The sequence below is a fragment of the Dasypus novemcinctus genome, chromosome 12 (genome assembly GCF_030445035.2).
Source record: "Dasypus novemcinctus isolate mDasNov1 chromosome 12, mDasNov1.1.hap2, whole genome shotgun sequence".
In the NCBI taxonomy this organism is placed as follows: Eukaryota; Metazoa; Chordata; class Mammalia; order Cingulata; family Dasypodidae; genus Dasypus; species Dasypus novemcinctus.
This window is the reverse complement of record NC_080684.1, coordinates 79124087-79148671: the sequence shown is the minus strand read 5'-3', so window position 1 is coordinate 79148671 and position 24585 is coordinate 79124087. Positions and strand designations below refer to the sequence as shown.

Genomic DNA, 24585 nt, shown 5'->3' with positions numbered 1-24585 from the left:
TGGACAAGAAATTCACAGAGGTGCCATTTCCATCACATTAGATCAAAGTACCGACTATCAGCATGATTTCTGACTGTTGATATTGACCTTTAACACCTAGCTGAAGTATTTTTCAGGTTTCTCTACTATAAAGTTACTTTTTGTTTTGTTTTGTTTTAATTCCTCTACTTATTAAAATAAAGGTAACATTGGTACTTTGCCTACTTTTTGGATCATCTCTAAGGGCAATAAAAGAGAAACACGTATAGGATGAATTCCTCTGGGCCAGAAATCAAAAGATTTCATTTCTGATCTAGTGATCTAAGATGGGTTGTTGGCAAGTCCTTTAACCTCTCAATATCTCTTCTACCCTAAGGAATAATGTTAAAAGATACATTTGCATGAGATGTGCTAAAAGAGTGGTACTTATCATAAGTGCTTTCAAAAGACATCTGACACTCGAAGTGTGTATTTTTGGTGGTTTATTTTGTATGGAAGACTGATTTTTTGGTGATATAAATAATAATAAAAGTAGACTTCTTATTCCAGCAATGGAAGAACTTGTAACATTAATATAAAGATAGTGGTCACCACAGGTTCTGAAGAGAGGGAAAGGGAAGAATAGGTGTAATTTGGGGCATTTTTGGGACTTTGGAATTGTTCTGCATGACATTGCAGTGATGGATACAAGCCATTATACATTTTGTCAAAATCTATAAAATTGAGTGGTGTTGAGTATAAACTATAATTTCAACTACAGTCCATGGTTAATAGCAATGCTTCAGTATGTGTTCATCAGTTGTGACAAATGTACCGCACTAATGAAGTATGTTGTTAATGGGGAAAAATATAGGAGGGGATAAATGGGAATCCCCTTATTTTTTCAATGTAAAAATTAAATTTTTTAAAAAAAGGAAGAAAGAACTACCACATATAATATAGTAAGGGACAGTAATTTTAAGTCCTTAAAATGATTTTAGTCTTTAAAATCAGAATCATTCCTGAAGGCATTTGCACCCCTAAGGAAAGGAAGAAAGTCAAATTAGAGGATTAAGTTTGTCAGTTGTTTTAAAGCAGGAGGGAAAATATTACTAAATGCCCATATTACATTTTTTGGATTGAATTGGTGATTTGTTTGTTTCAAAAGGTTGAAAGAAATGATTAAATATTGAAGAAAATCCTAAAAGAAGAAACTGGTACCTTTGCCATTATCATTTTAGCTGGATCTAGTGATGAGCTCTTTATGTGATTTAGAGAGACTTAGAATTTTCCCAAGCTTACCCCACCTTATCCAAGTCCTGGTCTGGCTCTCTACCTTTTACTAGTCTCCAGAGTCCATGTAACAATATACTTAACCTAAATCTTAGCCAACTCAGAATGAAGGTTTTAAACATTTGTTTATCAGCCATATTTACATAATTATTTATAATTAACTATATCAGCAAAATAGGTTTTTTTTAGCTCCTTTTCTATTTATAAAATTCAGGGTTATCTTTTTATGATGTTACAGTTTAGTTTAGTCATATCATTCCACTTGGAAAGGTTCTGAGCTCTTCAAAGATAAATGTCACAGGACTGAAGTAATTTAATGTGTTCCATATGAATAATATTCAGTGCTTAATTGGTGACACATTAAAAAATACTCAGATGTATCTGGGTTTTGAATGATGTGGTTACTTTAATGAATTGTTATGGAACAAATTACAAATCTGTTCTTACTGTCTTTGTGTCTTGTAACATTGAATTTTCCATCTATAAAGAAAATTAAGGATAATTTAATTTATGTAATGTGCATAATAAGAGTTAAGACTTTCAGAATAATTCATGAAAAGAAAGCACAAAGGAAGGCTGACTGAATGTTCTCATAATTGTTTGACATAATGAGAGAGCGTTGTTGAATAACACCTTTTTTTTTTTTTTTTTTTTTTAAGCTCTTAACAGATAATTCTTCCCCAGACCAGGGACCAAATAAGGTTTTTGATCTTTGCGTAGTATGTGGAGACAAAGCATCAGGTAACATTAAAGATAGTCCTGTATGTATTGTGTTACTAAAATAACTATTTTACCACCATATTTCCTTTACTAAAAGTAAAAAAAGAACTAAAGGAGTGTGCCATTTTTACAGTAAATATATTTATATTTGTAGCCTATGAAATTTGACTGATTTTTCCCCAGAGCTATTTATTCACCAAAAGATATTTTCTCACTTTAATGTGGTTTGATTTTATTTACTTTTATTTTGAGTTCTATTAGAGAAGTTACAGGTTTGCAGAAAAATCATGCAGAAAGCCCAGGGTTCCATTACTCCCCCTCACTTCCCATTTATTAACACTTTGCATTAGTATGGCATTTTTGTAACAATTGATGAAGCATTATTATTATAATTATACTATTAACTATAGTCCATATAATTTGATTTTGTAATGACATAAAATACATATTTCAAAGAATTGTAAAAAAGTTTAACTTTTTTAAAGTAAACATGGAAAACTTTTAAATGTGAAACTAGAAGCCTTGTCAAAGGAATCATTTCAAAATGAGTTGTGATCCTTAATACCATAAAACGTTGAGCCCTATTCTCATTCCAGGATTATGCAGTAAATTGAATTATTGAGATAGCCAAAGCTCTGATTAACCTGTACTAGTAATGCTCTGCATAGTTGAGTAGGCATTTTCAAAGTCTGTTACTTGTACTCAAGTGTATGTAATTTTAGTTCGTTTTGTTTTGAAGAAATACAAGGATTGAACCCAGGACCTGGTACATAGGAAGCAGGCACTCAACCACTGACCTATATCTGCTCCCCAGTGAGAGTTGGTTTTTTGTTTGTTTTTGTTTTTAGGAGGTACCAGGAACCTTGTACATGGGAAGGAGGTGCTTAGCCACTTGAGCTACATCCACTCCCTCATTTTAATTTTGACCATTGTTACTTCATGCCAGAGATATATGCCCATGTCCACTCCTATTTCTGTATGTATTTGAATGCTATTCAGACATGCCAGTGGAATATATTTTAAAGGCCCAGTTTGTTTTCTTTTATATTCTTTTATCTTTTCCAAAGCTTCAATATAAAAACCACCACTAGGCCTTTTCTCAGGGCACACTCAGTTTGTTAATAGGTGTTATGTAAAAAAAAAGTGGCTTGTGCAATGACAAGTTAATAAAATATAATAAATTTCTTTAGAAACTTCAAATGTAGAACTCACAATTAGGAGGGATTATTATATTTCAAATACTAGCTGACATTTTATCTTTTTTTTCTGGAGCCTTGTTTTTAGATTAAAATATTTATTTGACAATTTATAACAAAACTATAATTTCTAAGTAATATCAGAAGTGAAAATAGTTAAGATTAATTTCTAAAATTAAAAGACTAATATTGTTAATTTTATCAGAGTATAAGGTTGTTTGATTATTTAGTAACTCCTCCCGAAAACTGTTCATGTCATGAACTCAAATCTCAGTTTCATCTCATGTTTTTGTTGTTATTTAAAGGGAAGTAATGGGTTTATTTCTTTATGAAATGTGACTTGTGTTTTCTTAAATATTTCCTGTCTAGGGCGTCATTATGGAGCAGTTACTTGTGAAGGCTGCAAAGGATTCTTTAAAAGAAGCATCCGAAAAAATTTAGTTTATTCTTGTAGAGGATCAAAGGACTGTATTATTAATAAACACCATCGAAACCGCTGTCAGTACTGCAGGTTACAGAGATGTATTGCATTTGGAATGAAACAAGACTGTATGTATTAGCTATAAAGAAGAAAATATTTTTAAAGATTAAAGCAATTTAAAAGTTTGTTTACATTGTCACATTATAATGTATCAAATATGTCTGCTTTTTAATTTAGTTTTCTAGCTAAAAATACAGGAATATATTCATATGTATTTATTTTTTAGTCATTTAACAGATATTTCTTGAGTGTCTGTGTGCCAAGCATGTATTTGTAATTTGAACTTGGGGAAAAAAAAAAAAGCATAAATAATTAGTTAGCTGTTTACTTTTGGCTAAACTACTAAAGTGATCTGCTTTTATTAAGACAATAAAAAATAACTGACATGGATTAAGCTCTCACTATGTCTGACACTATGTTCAGCATGTGTATTAACTTATTCTCAGAGCAGTTCTATGCAGGAAGTATTATTGTTACCCATTTTACATTTGAGTAAGAGAGAGGTTTAAATAACTTGCCCAAGGTTACACAACTAATGAGGGGTGGAATTTGGATTTGTCTTGGTGGATTTTTCTAGAAAATGCACTTTTCACAGCTGCACTACACTGTCTCCTTATAAATAGTATTTTGAAATGAAATTCCTCTAAAATAAACATATTGCCTATGTATTATGAATGAAGACCAAGTATAGTTGAATTGTTTCTCAAAAAGTTCCCTGCCCTCAACTATAAAACAATCTATCTTTGGTCTTTTGGCTTTCTATTAGTTTTATTTTCAATTTATTAAATTTAATTTGATTTTTTAAAACATATGTATAAAATCTACATCATTTCTTCCTTCTTGACACTCACTTTTTAAAAACTAAGAGTTCCTCAGCATTTCTACCACAGAAAGAGGGAGAGAAAAGAGAATGAGAGTTGTAAACTGGCATATTTTACTATTTTGACGCAGCTTTGTTTAATTTGCAAATAGTTTCCTAAGATTGATGATCATCTTTGGAGTTCAGTTATGGTAGCTGTGTCTCTAATTACAGAATTTGCAAACTTAGAGCTTACATTTATAATTGCCTATAAATTCTGCATTATGATATAATAGTTTAACACATTCTTGTAGCTGTTCAGTGTGAAAGAAAACCCATTGAAGTATCGCGAGAAAAATCTTCCAATTGTGCTGCTTCAACAGAAAAAATCTACATCCGAAAAGACCTTCGAAGCCCATTAGCTGCAACTCCAACTTTTGTAACAGATAGTGAAACTGCAAGGTATAATAAACAAACAGACAACAATGTATATTAAGTAGCTGATCATTTGTTTTTCCTTCCAGTGGAATTAAGGCTAAAATTTGTACTTATTTGTTACAGGTCAGCAGGATTATTAGATTCAGGAATGTTTGTGAATATTCATCAGTCTGGAATAAAAACGGAGTCAACTCTGTTGATGACACCAGATAAGGTGTGTTTAGTTCAATTAATTTAAAGCTTTCAAAATTTTTCAATTTTCTTTGTCTCACACATCAGTTTGGTCAATTGATTTAGTCTTTTAAATAATTCTTGCTTCAAGTTACCTTTTTTTTTTTTTTAACTTAAATTGTTAGCTGTTTGTTAAAAATGTTCATTATTCCTCTAGGACAATTAACAGCTTCAATGTGAGAGTGACATTTAAAAGTCTTCCAAGTTTCTTGAAATAAAAGTTCTTAGGAAAAGAAGTTTTAACAATATTGCAAAATCTTTAATATTCCTTTTACATTCACCTACAGATTTTGTAGTATCAAAATACTTAATATTTTAATTTCAGGTAAGGAGAATTTCTTAGCACACCTAAATCAAGACATTGCCTCTAGTCAAAAGTAGCAATAGGATTGCTGCAAGAGCTTTCATATTATGCACCCAAGTCATCTGGGTTCTCTTAGAGATTGGAGCAGCTCTTTATTAAGCAAGAGATTTGAAGGAAAAAGGTAGGTGTTTTTAGATTGAGCATGTAGAGTTTCTGTAGTTTTCAGAAACCATTGTGAGAAAATTAAATTTCTCTTAAAGATTCCTATCTGAAAACACATTTCAGGGAACATATAACCAGGTTTTCTTTCTCTTAGCCTGTATTATGATCTGGTTTTACATTAATCTGTAAGATTATTCAACCTATTCATTCCAAGATTTTTATTTGTTTAATACTTTAAAGTATGCTAAGTTCTGGAATTAGATTTCATCTACCACTTACTAGTTCCCTTACTAGCTGCTAACTTTAGGCAAATTGTCTCACCTCTCAGTGCCTCAGTTTCCTCATCTATGAAATAGTAATATTAACTGCATCTACTTTACAAATTGGGTTTTTGTATGTAGTTTCTGGAGGTTTGGCCTCTTACCATATATTTAGGAATTATAAGATTTCACTTAGCCATGTCTTCATAATTCAAGATTCAAATGGTAGCTGCACTATTTTATTGAACTATTCAATCCTTTAGGAAGGGAAGGAAACTAACTTTTGTTGAGAAACCACTATTTGCCCAGGCATTGTCCTTTTATGTATCTCTTTTCAGTAAATTGTTCAAACAACCCTATGTGGTAATTTTCCCTTGACAGATGATCCCATACTGTCAACTATCTTGTCTAAAAGGCTTTAATGGCAAAAACTTTAAAATCTTGTTAGATAAACTTGTTACTAGATGAAAGAGAATACTCACTGATTCATTTAAATGAATGTGCACACCTTTCCCATAATATCCATTTCCAGTAGCATACAGTTAAAATGTTTTTTTTTCCTTTGAAAATTTAGATCTAGGTATGACTCAAAAAATAAATAAGCTTCCTAGTTTTAGTTGAAAATTAAAACACTTAAAAATTCCGATTATTTTCACTCATATGTAAGCAAGCTTTTGGAGCAGTGTTAAGGGCCTGAGACTTAGAGTCAGACAGACCTTATTCCCACCTTACCACCATAATGTACTTCTGGAATGACTATGGATAATTCTCCTTGTCAGTAATACAGGGATGATGATTCCTGTTTCATGGGGTAGTAGTAAAGATTAAATGAAGTGTGTGTAAAGAGTGATCATATAAAGCCCTCAGGAGCTAGTAGAATTATTTAGTAAATGATTCTGGAATGATTGGTTAATTTGTGGGAGGCACAAAAATTTTTATTCTTCTCTTCATTCACTAAAATCAATTTCAAATAAACATTCGAAATAACAGATGAAACATCAGAAAATGTGTATTTTCTTAAGGATTAAGATTACTAAAAACAAAAACCATATAGGAAAGTATTAACAGAAAAATTCTGTAAAGGGATTCTGTCGATAGGCCATAGAAGCCCACTTGAAGAGGGGAAATTCACTAGGTAAGGATGATATTATTGGAGAATCAAAAAAAGATTGACTATAATGGATTGAAACATAAGAAATATATAAAAATATATAAATTTAAATGATACTTAAAAAAACCCATTTGTCACTAGAGGTTGCTAAGGTACCAACTCTTACTCTGAAAAGCGATATATATAAGGAGTAAAAATCAAATATTTATCTGCCTTTCCTTTACAAACTATATTTCTGAGTAGTCAAAGAGTTAAGAGAAAGAATTATGGCTAATTAATGCAGGAAGACTATACACATCATTAATACACATAATTGATGTAGACAAATGAGGAAAATATGCAATGTGTAGCAAAAGGCCTGTATCTTATATATATAAAAAATTCAAATCCAGTAAGAGAAAGAATGAAGACAAAAATGGACAACTAGTCGATTTCTTTTTCATTTTTGTATCCTCAGCATTTTATACAGTACCTGGTAAAAGTTGGTATCTTAGAAAACCAATTCAGTAATATGTTCATTTTTTGTTTCATTTTTCTAGTATTGATTTTATTCTGTACAAATTTCTAGTTTGGATACTAAGTTTTGGAAATTATAATATTATGAGAATTTTAATGCTAAAAATTTGAAAGATCGTCTTAATTTAATACACTTTTACAGAGGAAGGGACTGAGATGTGGATAGATTAGCCATTAGGTGCAAATTTTGGTTTAATGTAACTTTTTAATAAACATTTCTTAAGAAATATACCTGATTTTTTTATACTCATGTTTCAGAAAAGTTTCGAGCTCTTTGATTTCACTGTTTAGTTTTCATTTATCTTAATTAGAATGCTTTTCTTTTGACATTTCATAATCTAGAATTGCATGTTTCAGATTTAAAGGTTTACTGATACCAATTGACAAAATTTTAATACCTTTGTTCTTTTTTTGAGGCTGAATCATGTCAGGGAGATTTAAGTACATTGGCCAGTGTGGTTACCTCATTAGCGAATCTTGGAAAAACTAAGGATCTTTCTCCAAATAGCAATGAAATGTCTATGATTGAAAATTTAAGCAATGGTGATACCTCTTTATGTGAATTTCATCAAGAAATGCAAACCAATGGTGATGTTTCAAGGTAAGGTCTATTTTGAACTTAAGTGTCTTTTGTTTAAGTGGCCTTTAGTATTTCTTGAAATATTTTACATTGAATACTGTTTACAGAAGTTTTAGAAGTAAGCATTTTTATTAGACACTTAGAAAATGTAGGGCATAATAAGTTTTAACTGAAAAACTGCATTCAGTTTAAAATGTGTAGCAGGTTACAGTCTACATAATAGGAACAAAAAGTGAATATTTTAAATATTAGAAATTTTAGTCTTAAACTTTAGGATTTTTTTTTCCCCTGTAAAGATAAGTTCTGCCTGACATTTCAGATATTTCAGTTGCCAAATTTTATTTTCTGTGTATATAGAAAGAAAATTTTATTACTAGGAAGTCATCTGGATTCCCCGCCCCCCGTAATCTCTGTCATGAAAATAACTTTAAAAGACCTAGTTGAATTAACTAGTTTTAAGTTACTTCTCAGGAATCTAGTATCAGAATTCTTTTTTATCATTCTCTAAATATTAATAGTTAGGATATAAAAAACAGGTTTCTTCTGACTTTTTTAATACTCTTACATTTAAAATACTGAAGAAACCGCATTTAAGAGTCAATAAGGACATTTTTGGACATGAGATTTTAAGGAACTCTTGAAAGCATCTCACAGAAAAATATGGGGAGGTTTTCTAGTAATTATTTGCTAGCTTTCATTATTATTTATTATCCTAATCTCAAATTCTTGTTGTAATCACAAGTTAAAATATATTCTCTGAATTTTTAAAATAAAAATAAACCTAAGTCTGAATTGTATATAATACAGTAAAGTCGACATAAGTTCTTACCTTTGTTTTTTTTTTTTTAAATATCTCCCATATGTAAAATAAGTATGCTGATATCCTATGGTATCAAATGTATGTTTTAAAAGCAATAAGCACATTTTCATACCAAAATACATGGGTTTTTCTCTCCCTAAATTAGATAAGATTTTAGAAAGAGACTTTAATTCTCTGATAATACATTAATATGATAATATATTCATACTATACATGTGAAGTTTAATTTGTTGCTTTTGGAGAGGGTCCTAGATATCACTGAAATGGACTGATCAATGATATACCAAAGTGCTATTTCCTAAACATTTTAAGTCTTAAATCTTAATTCCAGAATTTTGCATAGAATTTTAATTTTATTGTGGAGATTGGGCAACCTCACAGCGTCTGGTATCTCCTTATAGGGCATTTGACACTCTTGCAAAAGCATTGAATCCTGGAGAGAGCACAGCCTGTCAGAACTCAGTAGAGGGCATGGAAGCAAGCGTACACCTACTTGCTGGAGATACAAGCATAAATTACATCGAAAAAGAGGGGCCACTTCTCAGCGATTCACATGTAGCTTTCAGGGTATTTCCAAAATACATACTTTAATTTTTATGTTGTGTTATCATCCAATTTGATTTTGATTTTCCTTTCAAAAATGAAAGTATATTCATTGTTCTTTTAGGTCAGAAATATCCCTGATAGAATTTCTAAATAGCAGTTAAAATATATACCTCTGGCTATAATAAATGAATTGGCATCTTTTTTATATATCATAGTTCTACTAGGAAATAATGGGTCCAAGTCTGTAAATGTTAGCTTATAGAGTAAACAGATTTTTTAAAATACTTTCAGTATTAGCTTGTATGATGAGTTGAATGCACTGCTTTTTTTCAATGCCTATCTACTTCTTTAGTGTTAACTATATCTAACACTAAGATAGTTTGCTCTGACCGTAGTAACTATAAGGAACCCAATTTCTTAGGTATTACTCTAATTAGCTAGCTCTCAGAATTACTGTAAGAAGGTAGAATGTTTTAAGGCATTTATTGTGATTTATTCACATACCATAGAATCCATCTAAAGATATTATTTTAATACATTTTAACTTGATTTTTAACATTTTCCACTTAACCATTTTGGTGAAGGTAACCTGATTTCTTTTTAGTCCCCTAAACGTAATCATTAATGATAGAAACAGTGCATGTAGAATACCAGAAAGTTGTTGATTTGGTCATTAAATAATGTTTGGATTAGAGCTGTAGATACATTAAGCCCTACTTTAAGGCCCTGCTATTTTGACTCCTCCATCTTAACCGCTGAATCTTTTCTCTGTCACCTCTGTGTACTGTTAGCTAATTGTATGCAAAGCGATTATAATTGTGTAGGAGATTTCAGTTAGCAGTACAAGACACTCCTGGAAATCTGAGGGTAATTTAATTTTACAGTGGACTTCTTATGAAAATATGCACAATTATCAAATACATGTATTACTAGTAGAAATGATGAGAATAAAATCTAACATTGCATAAAACTGCTTTTAAGTAAATTTTGTATTTGTAAAATTTGACTTGGTTAGAAATAGCCACAGAGAAAATTCAGGTGACTTTAATAATTGCTGTAAGTTGATATAGTCAAGAAAACATCTCATTGAGTCAAATCTTGATGTAAAATTTTACCAGAGATAATTTATATGGATAATTTATATGTAAATTTATATGGAAAAAAAATAGGAATGTTCATTTGTACTACCTAGGAAAAACATAAAAGGTAATATAAGAGAAGGCAAAGGAATAAAAAATAGTCTACTTAAAAGTTATGTTAGGAGCTATGGACAAGGGTGGAAAGGCAAAACTGATTTGTTCCATTGCTCATTCTTCTTCTAAATAAAAGGCTTTCTTTTGTTTTCTTATTTTTATTTTCTTTGTTTTATTTAAAAGGGGGGGGGATGATATATTATAAATGAGACATGTTATATAGAAGAAAGACCCATTGCAAGGAAAAAGGAGAGTACTTTCTATAGAAAGTAGAAGTAGTCTACCTTTTTTATCAATAATGTTGGTCCTCAAAATTGTTGATTCTTTCAAGTACGTGTTTTGGAATGGCAAATTAGAACATTGTTTTGTTTCTGTAATTGGCATTTTCCCATCCATCTTGACTTAACTGTACTCTGGGTATCCTCAGAATCAGTGCTGTAAACTTTCTTGCTCTCCTGAAAAGCGTGTTCTTTCTTCCCCTGATTGTTATTTATAGCCTTCATGAAGTCAAGAGTTTTACTTTTCAGTGATTTCTCTAGAGTTTCTAGAGCCTTGTCTTTCATAGTTGGTCCTCTCATTGAGGTTTTCTGGTCATGGGTTTTTAAGAACCTGACACCTGTATAATCAAGTAACTCAGTCATCTCTTAATTACTGAGCTAAATAGCATTTCACTTTGCTCTTGGATTTTTTTTTTTTCATTTTAAAGCCTATTTATTGAAATGTATCATTCATACATGAACATATATAAACAGTAACTATAGTAAAAGTAACAACTTTACTGTACAAAACAAACATGCATGGGTACAATTGTTATACATTGTGGCTTGCAGCATACTTTTCATGTACATTCCTTCACTTGAGCCTCACCATAATCGGTTGATGCAGTTAGGATTTTTATTCTCGATTTGTAGATAAGGAAAGTGCCTTGGAGATTTTCTGTGTTTTTTTCAAAGGATGCAAGTAGTAAGGATATAGAGTAATAATGAAATTTGCACTTTGACTTTGGAGAATATAGGACAAAAGTAATATTTAACATTTTTACTAAAATTCAGACTTTTTGGTGAGATTTCATATACTTTATCTGTGCGTGTGTATGTATGTGTGTGTAAGAGGTACCGAGATTGAACCTGGGACCTTGTACATGTGAAGCAGGCACTAGCCACTGAGCTACACCCGCTCCTGCTTCTTGCTTGATTTTGACAATTGCCTTACGGTAAAAATCAGGGTAGATAGTATTTCCATTTTGGAAATAAGTAAATGAGACAGAAGTAAGGTGATTTCCAAACCTGTTCTTCTCTTGTGTTTACTCTCAGTATTGGAATTGCTGTCTTTCTAATGATCATGTTCGCAAATCATAGTCATCCTCAGACTCCCTGTGCTTCTCTCTTCTCCACTACATAACTGAATCCTAATTGTTTGGTTGCTTGAATTTCTCAGTTTCTCCTCTCTATTGCTTTTGCTGTGTTTCAGGTGTTTTTTATTTCTTAAACTATTACAGTGATGTTTCTGTTTCCAGTCTTCATTTTGTCTCCCACACTGGTACCACCAGAGTGACACTTGTTTAAAATTGTCTATGTCACTCTGATACTTAAAAATTTTGAAAGCTTTTCATTGCCCACAGGCCCTGTGAGATCAAGACCAGTCACCGTAGCATGACCTTTTAGGCACTCCACATTCCAATCCAACTGGCCATTACTCAGACATGCCTTTCCCTTTCTATAACTCATTCTGTTTTGGTTTTGTTTCTCTTCTGAGCTTACAGCTTTGAGCTTCATGTTATTTACTCAATAACTATTCTTAAATAGTTACTGAGTGAATGACTATCCCATGGTCACACAAGTAATTAATAAGTTGAGAGTAGAATCCAGATCTCCTAACTTAAATGATTTTTTAAAAAGCTATAGGATGCAGCCTATTAAGATTACATATACAAACTTTGTTCTGGAATGGTTATTACAGAGGCAAGTAATAACTTCTAAAACAATAGTCATGCTGAGTTGTTTTTTTTTTTTTTAAGATTATTTATTTACTTTATTTTTCTTTATTTATCCCCCTCCTCCCCCAGATGGTTCTCTCATCTGTCTGCTCATTGTTTGCTTGCCTTCTCCAGGAGGCACTGGGAACAGAACCCGGTACCTCCCAAGTGAGAGGCGAGTGCTAGTGGCATGAGCCACATCTGCTCCTCGTGGGCTGCGGCATCTGCTGGCTTGTGCCATCTGCTTGTTGCTGAGGGGGCAGCATCTAGCTCGTTGTGATGGGGGCGGCATCTAGCCTGATGTGGCGGGAGCGGTGTCTGCTCATCTTCTTTTAGGAGGCACTGGGACCCAAACCTGGACCTCCTGTGTGGTAGGTGGGCACCAACTGGTTGAGCCATATCCACTTCCCCATGCTGAATTTTTGTCAACACTCTTGAAAAAAAAAAAATCAGTTCAATATATTTAAAAGATTTTTTCATTTGAAAAATGCATATAATTTAATTGATAAACCTAAAGGTCCAAAGGCATTTTGGGGACACTTGAACATCTTTGTAGCAGAAACTCAACTTCTCTGTATAGAGGAAGAAGTCTTTGTCTTTCATTCTGAAAGACTTGTTCCGTAGAATATTTTATCTTTGGCCAGCATCATTTTTCTAATTTATAATACTAGAGGTGTATATTGCTTTAAGAACATTAAGTATATAAAACAGATAAACTACGGGAATTTCCTCTTTTTATAAAATAAGCCAACACAGTATTCTATTAAATAATTAATTCCTCTAGTGTATGTTATAAATCATTTCAATTTTATGATAAAGCAGCAGAAAGTTTTCAGGGTTATCACCACTGTTGTAAGAATTAAGGTACATTTGTATCTTTTAGCACTTATATCCAATATTTACATATTGTGTAAGTATGTAAATACTTGCATTATAACTATTTTATTTGTTTAAAGGCAAATGTTACAAGCTGTTTAGCACCTCTCCTCCCCCCAACTAGTCCTCTTTGGTAATTCCTTTAATTTTTCAGGTGTTTCTTCCTTCCCTTCTGACCTTGGGCAAGTTCTGAAAAGATAAGATAGTTCCCAATTTGTCTTTTATATATTTGCATTTAGTAACAGTTTCAGCCTAATAATTATGTTTAAGATGCTTGATATTTCCTTGCCTACAAATCTCTTAAAAATTGTCATAAGTTGGCGAGTAGGTGTGGGTTTTTTCTGCCGTTAAGCACCTGCTGCTTCCCATGTTGAGGTCCCATTAGCTCCTTAAAAAAACAATTTTTAATTTATTGCTCCACCCTAAATTTTTCAAACATTTAAAAATTATTCTTCTCATAGAAAAGTTTCCGCTGCTAATTGCCCTATTGTTTTATTAGTTGGTACCATTTATAAATAGGTAAACCATGTTTGACTAATAGTAAATAAAGTATTTTTTTCACTTTTATTTAACACTCTGGAGAGCTTTTAAATCATTTTAATATTGTAAATCATTTACTCTGTTTGGGGTCTTAAACACCTTTGAGAATCTGTTGACAGGTATATGTTGATTCCCCAGAAAAGTACAAATGGGTATATCCACATAATCCCTGCTCTGTATAAATGTTAACTCCTTTAGTCAGTGTCATTAAAATCAAGAGTATCATGGCAAAGACCCTCATCCATTATATATTTTCAAATATACAGGTAAAATCCCATTTTTAAAAGCTCAGTGGGATAGGGTATCAGAAGAGCTATGTGGTTTTCAAACTTTATTATGATTTCTTTTAAGAGTTTTAAGTATGATTCCTGAATAAAAATATAATTGACATGAGACTAGAACCTTCAGTCATCCTGTTATATTTTTCTTCTACATAAAATATCTGTAGTAAACATTTGTTACCCAAGAAATAGCAAGAAGAAATAAATTTATTAATATATCTCTTTTCCAAGGTACTTGTTTACAAATATTCAGTACCTATAAAGGAAGGACCAGAAAGAAAGGACTATACCACCCAGTTGTTAATAACCATATATTGGTAGTTAGGGGTATGGATGATTCTCATACCACTTAATGTTCTCCATTTTCCAAAGTTTCTTCAATGAATGGTTTTTGGTGATAGATTTTTTTTTTCGTGTTGGAAAAAACCCATCATTTAAAAGAATGATTAGTTAAAGCCTTTTTGAAACTGACTCCATTATCATTCTTTAAAAATTATTTTAAATTTTGTACATAATATATGAAAATGTTCTTAATGACAAAGATTCAAGGAATACATATATAAATAAAACAAAATGTGAAAACCCTACCTACCCCATCCCAAAGGAAGCCACTATTAACTGTGTGATATCTTTGCTCTCTGTCCTTTTTATGTACCTAAATATGAATACACACACACTTATTAATATAAATTGGATCATCTATATGTTGTTCTGCAATTTTTCCCACTTAGATGGGTGTGAGATGTTTTTTTTCTATGCTATTATGTATCAGTTTATCTTATTAATTTTAACGCCGGTAAGATATTCTATAATATGGCTTATTCATTCTCCTAGTGATAAAAATTTGGGTTGTTGCTAGTTTTTAACTTTCACTGTTACAAGTAGTACTACAGTGGAATGTCTTTTTTTTTTTTTCTTTTAGAAGGTACCAGGGATTGAACCCAAGACCTTGTACATGGGAAGCAGACTAATGAGCTACAGGGTTTTCAGAAATGCTTTTAGAAGTTTTTTATTGTAGAATCTTTTCTTTTCAGTAGTAGTCACACACATATTTAAGCTACCTACCTAAGTCAGCAGTAGATACTGACCGCCTGTGAGTAGTACAACCCCAGACATTTTATATTATCTGCACCTTTTAAAAACATATTTTTAAATACTACCAACTTTTTAAAATGGGGAGATTTCACACAGAGTCTGTGCTTTGACATTGAAAAGAGTTGGCAGTACTGAGCCCAAATTCCCGTATGCTTTTGATGTGCAGCATTCAAGTTGCAGCTGTCTCCATTAGTTGGAAACATACTTTGCTCAGCTGGCACCATCAGGCCTGCTTTACTCATTACTCTCCTGGCTCTGTAACTGTTTTGTGACGCCTATACCCTAAAGGAAAGGATGATTTATCATATAGGATTGCTCTTTAAACTGAGTTTTTTGTATGGTATTAATAATGAAAGGAGAGAGGAAAGAAGAAAAGCACATATAGATCAAGACAGAAAATAACTTTTTAAAATACAACCAGATAATATCATGGTTGGCATTTATTAAGTGGGGTTCTCCTTGTCTAAATATTGCTTTCTTAGAAACTGTGGTCTAATTTATTCCTAGCGTTATTGCTAGCTATAAAATCCAGTGATTTGGATTATTTCAAGATCTGCATTTTTTTTTGTTATATATATTTGAAAGCCTCATTTCATGTGTTATGTTTACATTTTCAAAGAAGTGATAATTTGGAATTTTCAGTCCTAAGATGATTTACCTAAATCCCTGTTCACGCTAGCTCACCATGCCTTCTCCTATGCCTGAGTACCTGAATGTGCACTACATTGGGGAGTCTGCCTCCAGACTGCTGTTCTTGTCAATGCATTGGGCACTTTCGATTCCTTCCTTCCAGGCTCTAGGGTGAGTGTTTTCAAGTCCTTGGATATAAATATGATTTTGTCACACAAATGTATATTGAACAAAAGTTTTGTTTTGTTTTAGGAGGACTTGCGGTAAAGGGAAAAATGGTATAACATCATAACTTTAAATTTTGTCTTTTACTTGACAAATCGTAGTAGCTAACTAGCATGTTCTATAAACTCTTTATGTTATCCATATTTCATAATTTGGCTAAGTTAACAATGTGAATGGACTAGATGCAGAGGAGCTAATTAATCATAGCTGGCATCTGCAATAGGTCATCTTTGATTTGCTCAAGGAAGAGGAGGCAATAGGGATGCCCTACTGTGGTTGTCTCCCACCCACCCCCTTTCACCACTGTTTCATTGTTCATCCCAAGTGTGTAACTGAGGAGCTGAAACCTGCTTTCAGAGATATTTGTCCATCTCCCAATCTTGTAGTTTTTCTTTTTTTTTCTTTTTTTAAAGAAAAGAAAGGCATACTCCATAATACCACACAATAATCTAGAAATTTGGTCCCATCAGCGAAGAGCACATCTGTATTCTCCTCTGAACTAATCAGATCATGTGAGAAATTATCTACTTTAAGTAATCCAGATTTTGTCAAAAATTTGCCAAATTTATTTAGAAGGTGCTTTAAGGTAATTGCCATCAAGAGGTGAAGAGGTCATTAAAAAAAAAAAAGTTCAGCCCATAGTCAGAAAACCTGTACTTCTGTTTTCTCATTTGCAAACTGGGAATAACTGCCCATGCCTTATCCTTAGAGAATATTTTGAGCATAATAAGAAAATATATATCTGAATCATAACTGTAAAAGTCATACAGAGACCTCCACTCTAGTTATTTAAGCAGGGTTAGATTCATCATGCATTAAATCTTATGCATAAATAATAGACTAAATGTCCAGTTTAGATGGTTGACTTTTCAAAGCTAGCCCTTTCTCCCAAAATAACAAATTTAACTTTAGAATTTCTCGTCTGTTTTTTTTTTAAGAAAAAAAAAAATACTCCATAAATTTATGTTAGCACTTAGTTACTATTAAAACAATAAATATAGTTCCCTAAGCTTGTAACTGGCATATTTACGGTTTGAAAAGTAACCTGGTGTTATTTTTAATCACAGACTATCAATTATTTTAGGAATTAATTTTTTAGAGTAACATGAAGTCCTTGAAATATTTATAACACTATTGATCTTAATTAATTGTGATTATCCTATGTAAATAGCCCAAATGTTGAAAAGACAAAAATAAAGCCTGAGGTTTCCAGTTATAATTTTGTAGTGGCAGCAGCATTTCTCCGTAATCTGTCTAGAAAATCAGTTTCAGTGTATCAACCACAGGATACGTTACAATTAGAATAACTGTTGATTTAGCGCTCAAGTCCATTAATTGCTACATAAACTCGTATTTCTTAACCCTATCTAGATCATTTATAGGTCTTACGTGTTTAATCAGGTAGGTGAGGACTAACTGCTAAGGACAGAAAAATTCTGTGCCATGGTAATAAAAGCTATTCTACATTTCCTTGAAACGGGTATTGTTGGCATTTTTTCCTTTAGATACAAAGCTTGGTAACACAAACCCCTAATTTTATATAGAGAAAGAGATAAACAACATGAATCATTTTCTAAAATTCAAGTTGTTTTAATTACTTACTTACTGGAGGGAAACAGTAGATTAAAGAATTTTAAACAGGGCATGGTTAATATTATTTGTTTGGCTTCTATATCTTACAAGGGCAAGTAATACTCAAAGAAATTCAGTTGTTGCCTTCAAGTTCTTCTTGCATAATTTAGGGAAAGTATTAGTACATTCAGTTTCACGGCACCTGGCATGATTTGCCTGCAGTAACTATGGCAAGAGTTCTGTCTAGATTCTTACATAATATTACCAAAAATTCCAGGCCACCAACATTTACCATAGGAAAATTTCTTTCTTGAATAATTTATGAAACCTTCCACTAAATGCTAAGCCTGAAAAGATTAGTCTTTTAAAATATTATAATAACAAAATAATGTTTCTTACAACTTTCTGGGTTTGAAATCAGCTCTAGTGCCGTTTCACTGATTATTTTCCCTTAAGTACCTTGGTTTCAGTTCAAACATGTTGCCAGGTAAAGAAGAATGTCTTTGGCTTCTTTGGCTTGTTCAGATAGATGCCAACTGGTTATCCCCTGGTATGGGTGGCTGAAAAGTTGTATTCTTTTATCAAAACAAATAGCATAACTTTGACCCAGTCTCTAATTATGAGTATTAAAGGCGTATTTTACTGAACATTAACAACATAGTGTAGTATTTAAAAATACCTGTACATTTATTTGGAAAAGAAAACATATACAATTCTGCAGTTCAATGCCTTTTTTTTTTTGTCTTTTAACACTGACGTTCTCTGGATGCCTGATTCATACCTTAACTACCTTCTCTATTCAGTTATGTTGAAAATAATAGTATAATGTGACTACAGTAGTCGTTTGTTTGTTTTCTTAACAGGAAGAAACTGGTAGCAAACATGCCTTTACCATCACAAAATATTAGCCTTAAGTGCTAGTCTCTATTGAGAAATTTGCCTTTAGCATTTTACTTGGTAAATTTTTAAATATTTTATAAAAGAGCATAGCTTTGGACAAATTTTGCTTTTATCCATCTGCTGGTTTTCATCCTTGGGCTGTGTTACTTAACCTCACTGAAGCTCAATTCTGCTTTTGTTAATTAAGAGCAGAGAGTGACTTCAGCCACTTAGGTAAGACAGTGAACATAAATTTAACCTAATTCGGTGCTTGCTACAGAATAAATACTAAATAGTAATTTTCCTTCATTCTCTCAGGAACCTTCATCTTAAAGGGGGCTTGGTTTTTCTTTCCTAATGCACTTTTTAAAAAACATATTTGAACATCATAGTTAGCTATACAATATGGTGGTTTTGTTTTTGGTGTTTTTTAATATATATAGTTATATATATATATAAATATAGTGAATAGATATCTTTCAATGACTGATTTCTACATTAAGCTCTTTCAACTTTTCCTTAACTCAGTTTTACAACTCCTTGGTTAAAGCTTAAAATGGAAATAAAAGAATCTGGCAGTTTATTCCTCAGTTGTCACTTTTCATCTCTTTTCCTTAAAGATACTCTAAACCATTTTTTATGTTCCCTCATCTTCAATACAGATACTTCTTCTTAACTTTTTCTTGGAGTTCCCCCAACACTGTCCAGGCACATGGACCTAAAAACTCAGATTTCTTTCTAGTTGTCTCTTCTTTTTCCTTTCCTATTTTTACTAGTTAATTACCTTGATTAGCAAAAACTTCAGGGTCAGAGGTTAAGGTAAAAATTGACCTCTTCATGTTTACTTTAAACTTTTTCCTCATATTTTTGCAGTTTTAAATAATACTAAATTATGTAACTTTATAGCAAACCTCACTCTCCAGGCATAACTAAACCCACTGTTAACAGTGTAGTGTCCTACCATATTTGCTCTTTACACTTAGGTAGTAGTATATTATGGAATTCTTATGTCAGCATTCTTTCTATGTCAGCACATGCATATTTACACTATTCTTCTTAATGGCTACTTAGTATTCCATTTTATGGATTTATTTTAATTAACTTAACAACCAAATGTCTGTTAACAAGGTTAGTAGACATTTGGCTTCTTGCTGGTTTTCTTTGTTATTATGTTGTAGCATTGAATATATATCTTTGTCTCCTTGCCTTAGTAATTTCATAAAATAGATTTCTACAAATTGAATTGCTGGGAATAGTGTTTATTTTAAATTTTGATGGGTACTACCTTTCACCAGTGTCATATTTCTTATCAGGATGTTTTTATCAACTTAAATCTCTTTGGAGAAATGAAAAGAAATTTTATAATTTCATTATCTTATTTATAATAAAGTATTGATATATAGTTTTTGGTTTACGGATTACTTACTTGTGAAAGGGCCTATATCCATGTCTTTTCTAGCACTGTCTTTTCTGAATTCTTGCCCTCTGCCTATTCTTTCACCCCAGTGATCAGAAATCACTTGATAAATTCCTTCTCTATGCCATGGACTGTCTTATTTATTGAGGATACAGAAAAGAAAAACGGAGTCCCTGATTTTGATAAAGTTTTAATTTAGTATGAAAGACAGACCCCCCTAAATCAATTAATTTAGAATTCCACGGGAGATAAGTACAAAATATAAGTATATACTGTACAGCCAATGCCTGGGGCTGTATTCGGCATATAGGCAACATGTACATAGCATTGAAGTAGCAAAGGTCTGTAAATACATGTGATAAAATTATAATATATTTGAATAGTATTACAGGTGATTTTTTTTCTTTTTTTGTTGTTTATATTTTTCTATAATAAACCCATTTAACCTTTTAAAAAAAATTAAGTGTGTAAGTATGCATTGTGTATAGGTAGCACTAAAAGGGAATGATTAACTAACTTGGGAGTGGAGTGTGGTAAGAGAGTGTTTTTTCAAGAAAGTGAGCTCTGAGCTATATCGTAAGGAATGGATTAGGAATTTGCCAGAAAAACAAGTTGGGGAGAATACACTCCAAGAAGGGAGAACAATTTTTACTGAACACCTACTATATCCTTGTTCTTACCTCACCAAGTTTGCCCTTTTTCTTCTTTCTGGAATACTTTTCTACTAGATGTTTTTCATAAAGGTATCTCCCATCTTTCTCTACTCAACTCAAATGTCACCTGCTCTAACCACCTACCTAAACAGCCTCCCCTCCCCCATTTTCTGTGTCATCCTATTTTATAATAACGTATAATTGCCTGAAAACATTTTTGTGTATAACCATATGTACCTATATGTATATAATATTTATATAAAGTATTTGAAATTATATACTTGTTTACTTGTTTATTATGCTTCCCTTGTTTCATTAAGGCAGACCTAATCTAGTTTATTGCTGTTTCTCCTATGCCTAGAACAATGCCTGGTGTATGTACTTTATGTCATAGTTTGTTTACATATTTCTTAGATTCGCAACTCATAATAACCCTGAGCAAGATACAGGACATATAGTCTCTCTGCATTTTACATAGTCAAGCAACCTGAGACCTGGGAAGCTCTTTTGCCTAATTTCAAATGGATAATAAATGGATGATCTGGGTTTAAAACCCTGATTTCTTGATTCCTGATGCTCTGTTTTCTTGTGCTCCTGTGATTATTCAGAAATTCAGGAAAGGACCTTTGACCTTTCTTACTTCTTATTACTACTAGTAAATTCCCTGGGTGTCTCCTATTGTATACTAATGTCTCCTCTGAAACAGAATAAACCATTTCTCCCAGCTTGTTAGCTGTCGTCAAATAACTCTGTCCTTTTCTTAAAGTATTTACACAAAGGTTAAAGAAACCTTGGCAAAGGGTTTTTCAATGTATGCTTTTTTTAAAAAGTCTACTTCATCTGTTTTATGACATGAAATTAAAGCTCTAAATTTTTTATTTTGAAATATTTGCAAATATTTTTATATACTCAGTCATTAGTGAGCTAGCTAATATTTAAATTTCTAAGCATTTCCTCATGAAATGCTATCAACTGTATAAAACACAGAATTGAACAAGAGCATGCCCAGTTGGCCTTTCTAGAATAATTTTAATTTGCTATATTTTATTTTTAAATATGAGTTGTAAAGTTAATGAAATTTATTTTAATGATATCAGATTTGTGTTTTGTTCGTTGAATAGGCAAGAAAACAGCATATCGTTGGTGAAAGCTTATTGGAATGAACTTTTTACTCTTGGTCTTGCCCAATGCTGGCAAGTGATGAATGTGGCAACTATATTATCAACATTCGTTAATTGTCTTCACAGTAGCCTTCAACAAGGTAAAATCAATACCTTACTTATTTTCTTTTCCAGGATATAGGATGGGGAATCAGTTTTATAAAATGTTACGGTTAGGGAAGTAGCTGTGGCTCAATTGATTGGGCTCCCATCTACCATATGAGAGGCCCTGGGTTTGCATCCCAGGGCCTCCTTGTGAAGGCAGGCTGGCCCCCTCCTGCAGAGAGTTGACGGCCTGCACCCGCAGAGAGCTGGAGCAGCAAGATGGTGCAACAAAAGGGAGACAAGCAGAATAACACGCATTGTATGGACAGAGAGCAGACAGCAAGCAAACTGTGGGTGGTGGGCGGGGGGAGGTGAGGGGATAAATTTTAAAAATGTTATGGTTAAAGGTAGATCTCTTATGATGGTATTAATGTTTTAGGCACCAACATCCTTTTTACTTTTGATAAATTTCATAATTTGATAATTCATGAATTATCCAAACATTTTTAAATATTTAAAATAAAATTGAAACAAGTATATTTAAATCTGGATGGCTCTTTCTGTCCAGGCCATATGAATTGTTGTACTTTGGTAGGGGTACCAGAGTCCAGGGTTAGCTTATATAGATGTGGTCACGCATTGAAAAATGGATCCTTCTCACCAGTTTTTAAATGATGTTTCTTTATTATAGCCCTTTGAATCCTAAGATAGGCTGATATTGGTATCAATTCATCAAAGGTTACCCTTCCCCTAGATAGTACTGAAGAGTCACAGAAAGATTCTTATCCTTTTTTGTTTTCTTGATGGCAAGATGATTACAATTCATTCATTTGAGGAACACTACTTATTTATAACTGCTTAACTTTAAAATGACTTATGAATAACTGAGAGGATGGCTGTCCCCAAATATGGAGAACTGCCATTTGAACTCAGGAAATAATTTATAAATTGGGAACTACTTTTTATTTCCTAGCATCCTCCATTTCCCATTATTTTACATTATTTTAAATGATCTGCTTCCTCCTGATATTTAAGGGCAGAGTAATCATCTTAATTGTGTCAACAAAAAATGTCTAGTAGAAGGCAGCACTATACTCCCATCTTACTTATGGATTTCTAACCCCAATTTGATTCATTATAACATATTTGCAGTGTGTTATAAGGCCTACCTTCAGTAAAGCTATAGCTGACTAATCAGATAAAATCTTATGTCCAAGATTTGAGTTTTTTGTACTTTGGTTAACCAGTTTTTCAGGTGGTTGTGTTTATAGCTTACCTTCTCAAAGGTGTATCTTGAGAAAACATTACATTTATGGCTCTTTGTACTGAAAAACTTGTTTTATTTTTTCTTGAATTAAGAATTTGCTTAATTAGTTTCGTCTATAATTGGAGAGATCCTGACTTTTAAACATAGACTGGTTATATTGAAAACTGGAAATGAGTGAGGAGGAAAATAGTCATGCATTTTAGACAAAAACAGGAATGAAACTTGTTTTTTATTAGTTCATTTTTAATAAAAGGTAAAATGTCCACAGAAAGAAGAAAATTATTGATGGAGCACATCTTCAAACTGCAGGAGTTTTGTAACAGCATGGTTAAACTCTGTATTGATGGGTATGAATACGCATACCTGAAGGCAATAGTACTCTTCAGTCCAGGTAAATAAACATGAATTTTTTTTAAAATAAAATTTTATTGAAGTATATCATTCATATATGAACATATATAAACAATAAATGTATAGTAAAATTTGTAAATTTACAAAACAAATGTGCATATCATATACAAGGCTTTCATCCATCCTACCAACACCTTGCACTGTTGCGAAACATTTGTTACAAACTATGAAAGAGCATTGTCAAAATATTATTCCTAGGGAAGCGGACTTGGCCCAGTGGTTAGGGCGTCCGTCTACCACATGGGAGGTCCATGGTTCAAACCCCGGGCCTCCTTAACCCGTGTGGAGCTGGCCCATGCGCAGTGTTGATGCACACAGGGAGTGCCGTGCCACTCAGGGGTGTCACCCACATAGGGGAGCCCCACGCACAAGGAGTGCACCCCGTAAGGAGAGCCGCCCAGCGCAAAAGAAAGTGCAGCCTGCCTAGGAATGGCGCCGCCCATACGGAGAGCTGACACAAGATGACACAACAAAAAGAAACACATATTCCCATGCCGCTGACAACAGGAGCAGACAAAGAACACGCAGCAAATAGCACAGAGAACAGACAACGAGGGAGGGGGGAGGGGAGAGAAATAAATAAATAAATAAATCTTTAAATATATATATTACTCCTAACCATAGCCCATATCTTACATTTGGTGATTTTTCCCCCAACCCATCCAATTATTAACACCCTTTTTTTAGCATTATATATTTCTCATTCAGGAGAAAATGTTCTCATATTTGTCCTGTTAACCACAGTCCGTCATCTACCACAGGATTCCCTGTGTTAATACAGTCACATGCTTTGTACAGTCCATTCAGAGTGTATACTGAGTGGCTCTCATTTTCATCACAGAATTTGCTGTCATTCACCTCAGTCAATTTTAGAGTATTTTCATTACTCCAAAACAAAAAATTCCTTATTCTCTTATACCCCCCTATTGCTGTCCCTTAGAAGAAAAAAAT

At 32.7% G+C, this 24585-nt stretch overlaps 1 protein-coding gene across 3 annotated transcripts in view; it reads left to right on the top strand.

Annotated features, from left to right (window-relative positions):
• Positions 1-24585, top strand: part of NR2C1 (nuclear receptor subfamily 2 group C member 1) — a 72600-nt gene that overhangs the window by 42499 nt on the left and 5516 nt on the right. For 2 of the 3 annotated variants that reach the window (XM_071219007.1, XM_071219008.1), the window contains exons 4-12: positions 1911-1992; positions 3537-3716; positions 4762-4909; positions 5009-5099; positions 7886-8070; positions 9271-9436; positions 16055-16176; positions 21873-22012; positions 23492-23614. In XM_071219007.1, coding sequence (XP_071075108.1) covers positions 1911-1992; positions 3537-3716; positions 4762-4909; positions 5009-5099; positions 7886-8070; positions 9271-9436; positions 16055-16176; positions 21873-22012; positions 23492-23614 — 1237 coding nt within the window. The remainder of the gene's footprint in view (positions 1-1910; positions 1993-3536; positions 3717-4761; positions 4910-5008; positions 5100-7885; positions 8071-9270; positions 9437-16054; positions 16177-21872; positions 22013-23491; positions 23615-24585) is intronic. The other variant, XM_071219009.1, reaches the window with a different exon arrangement.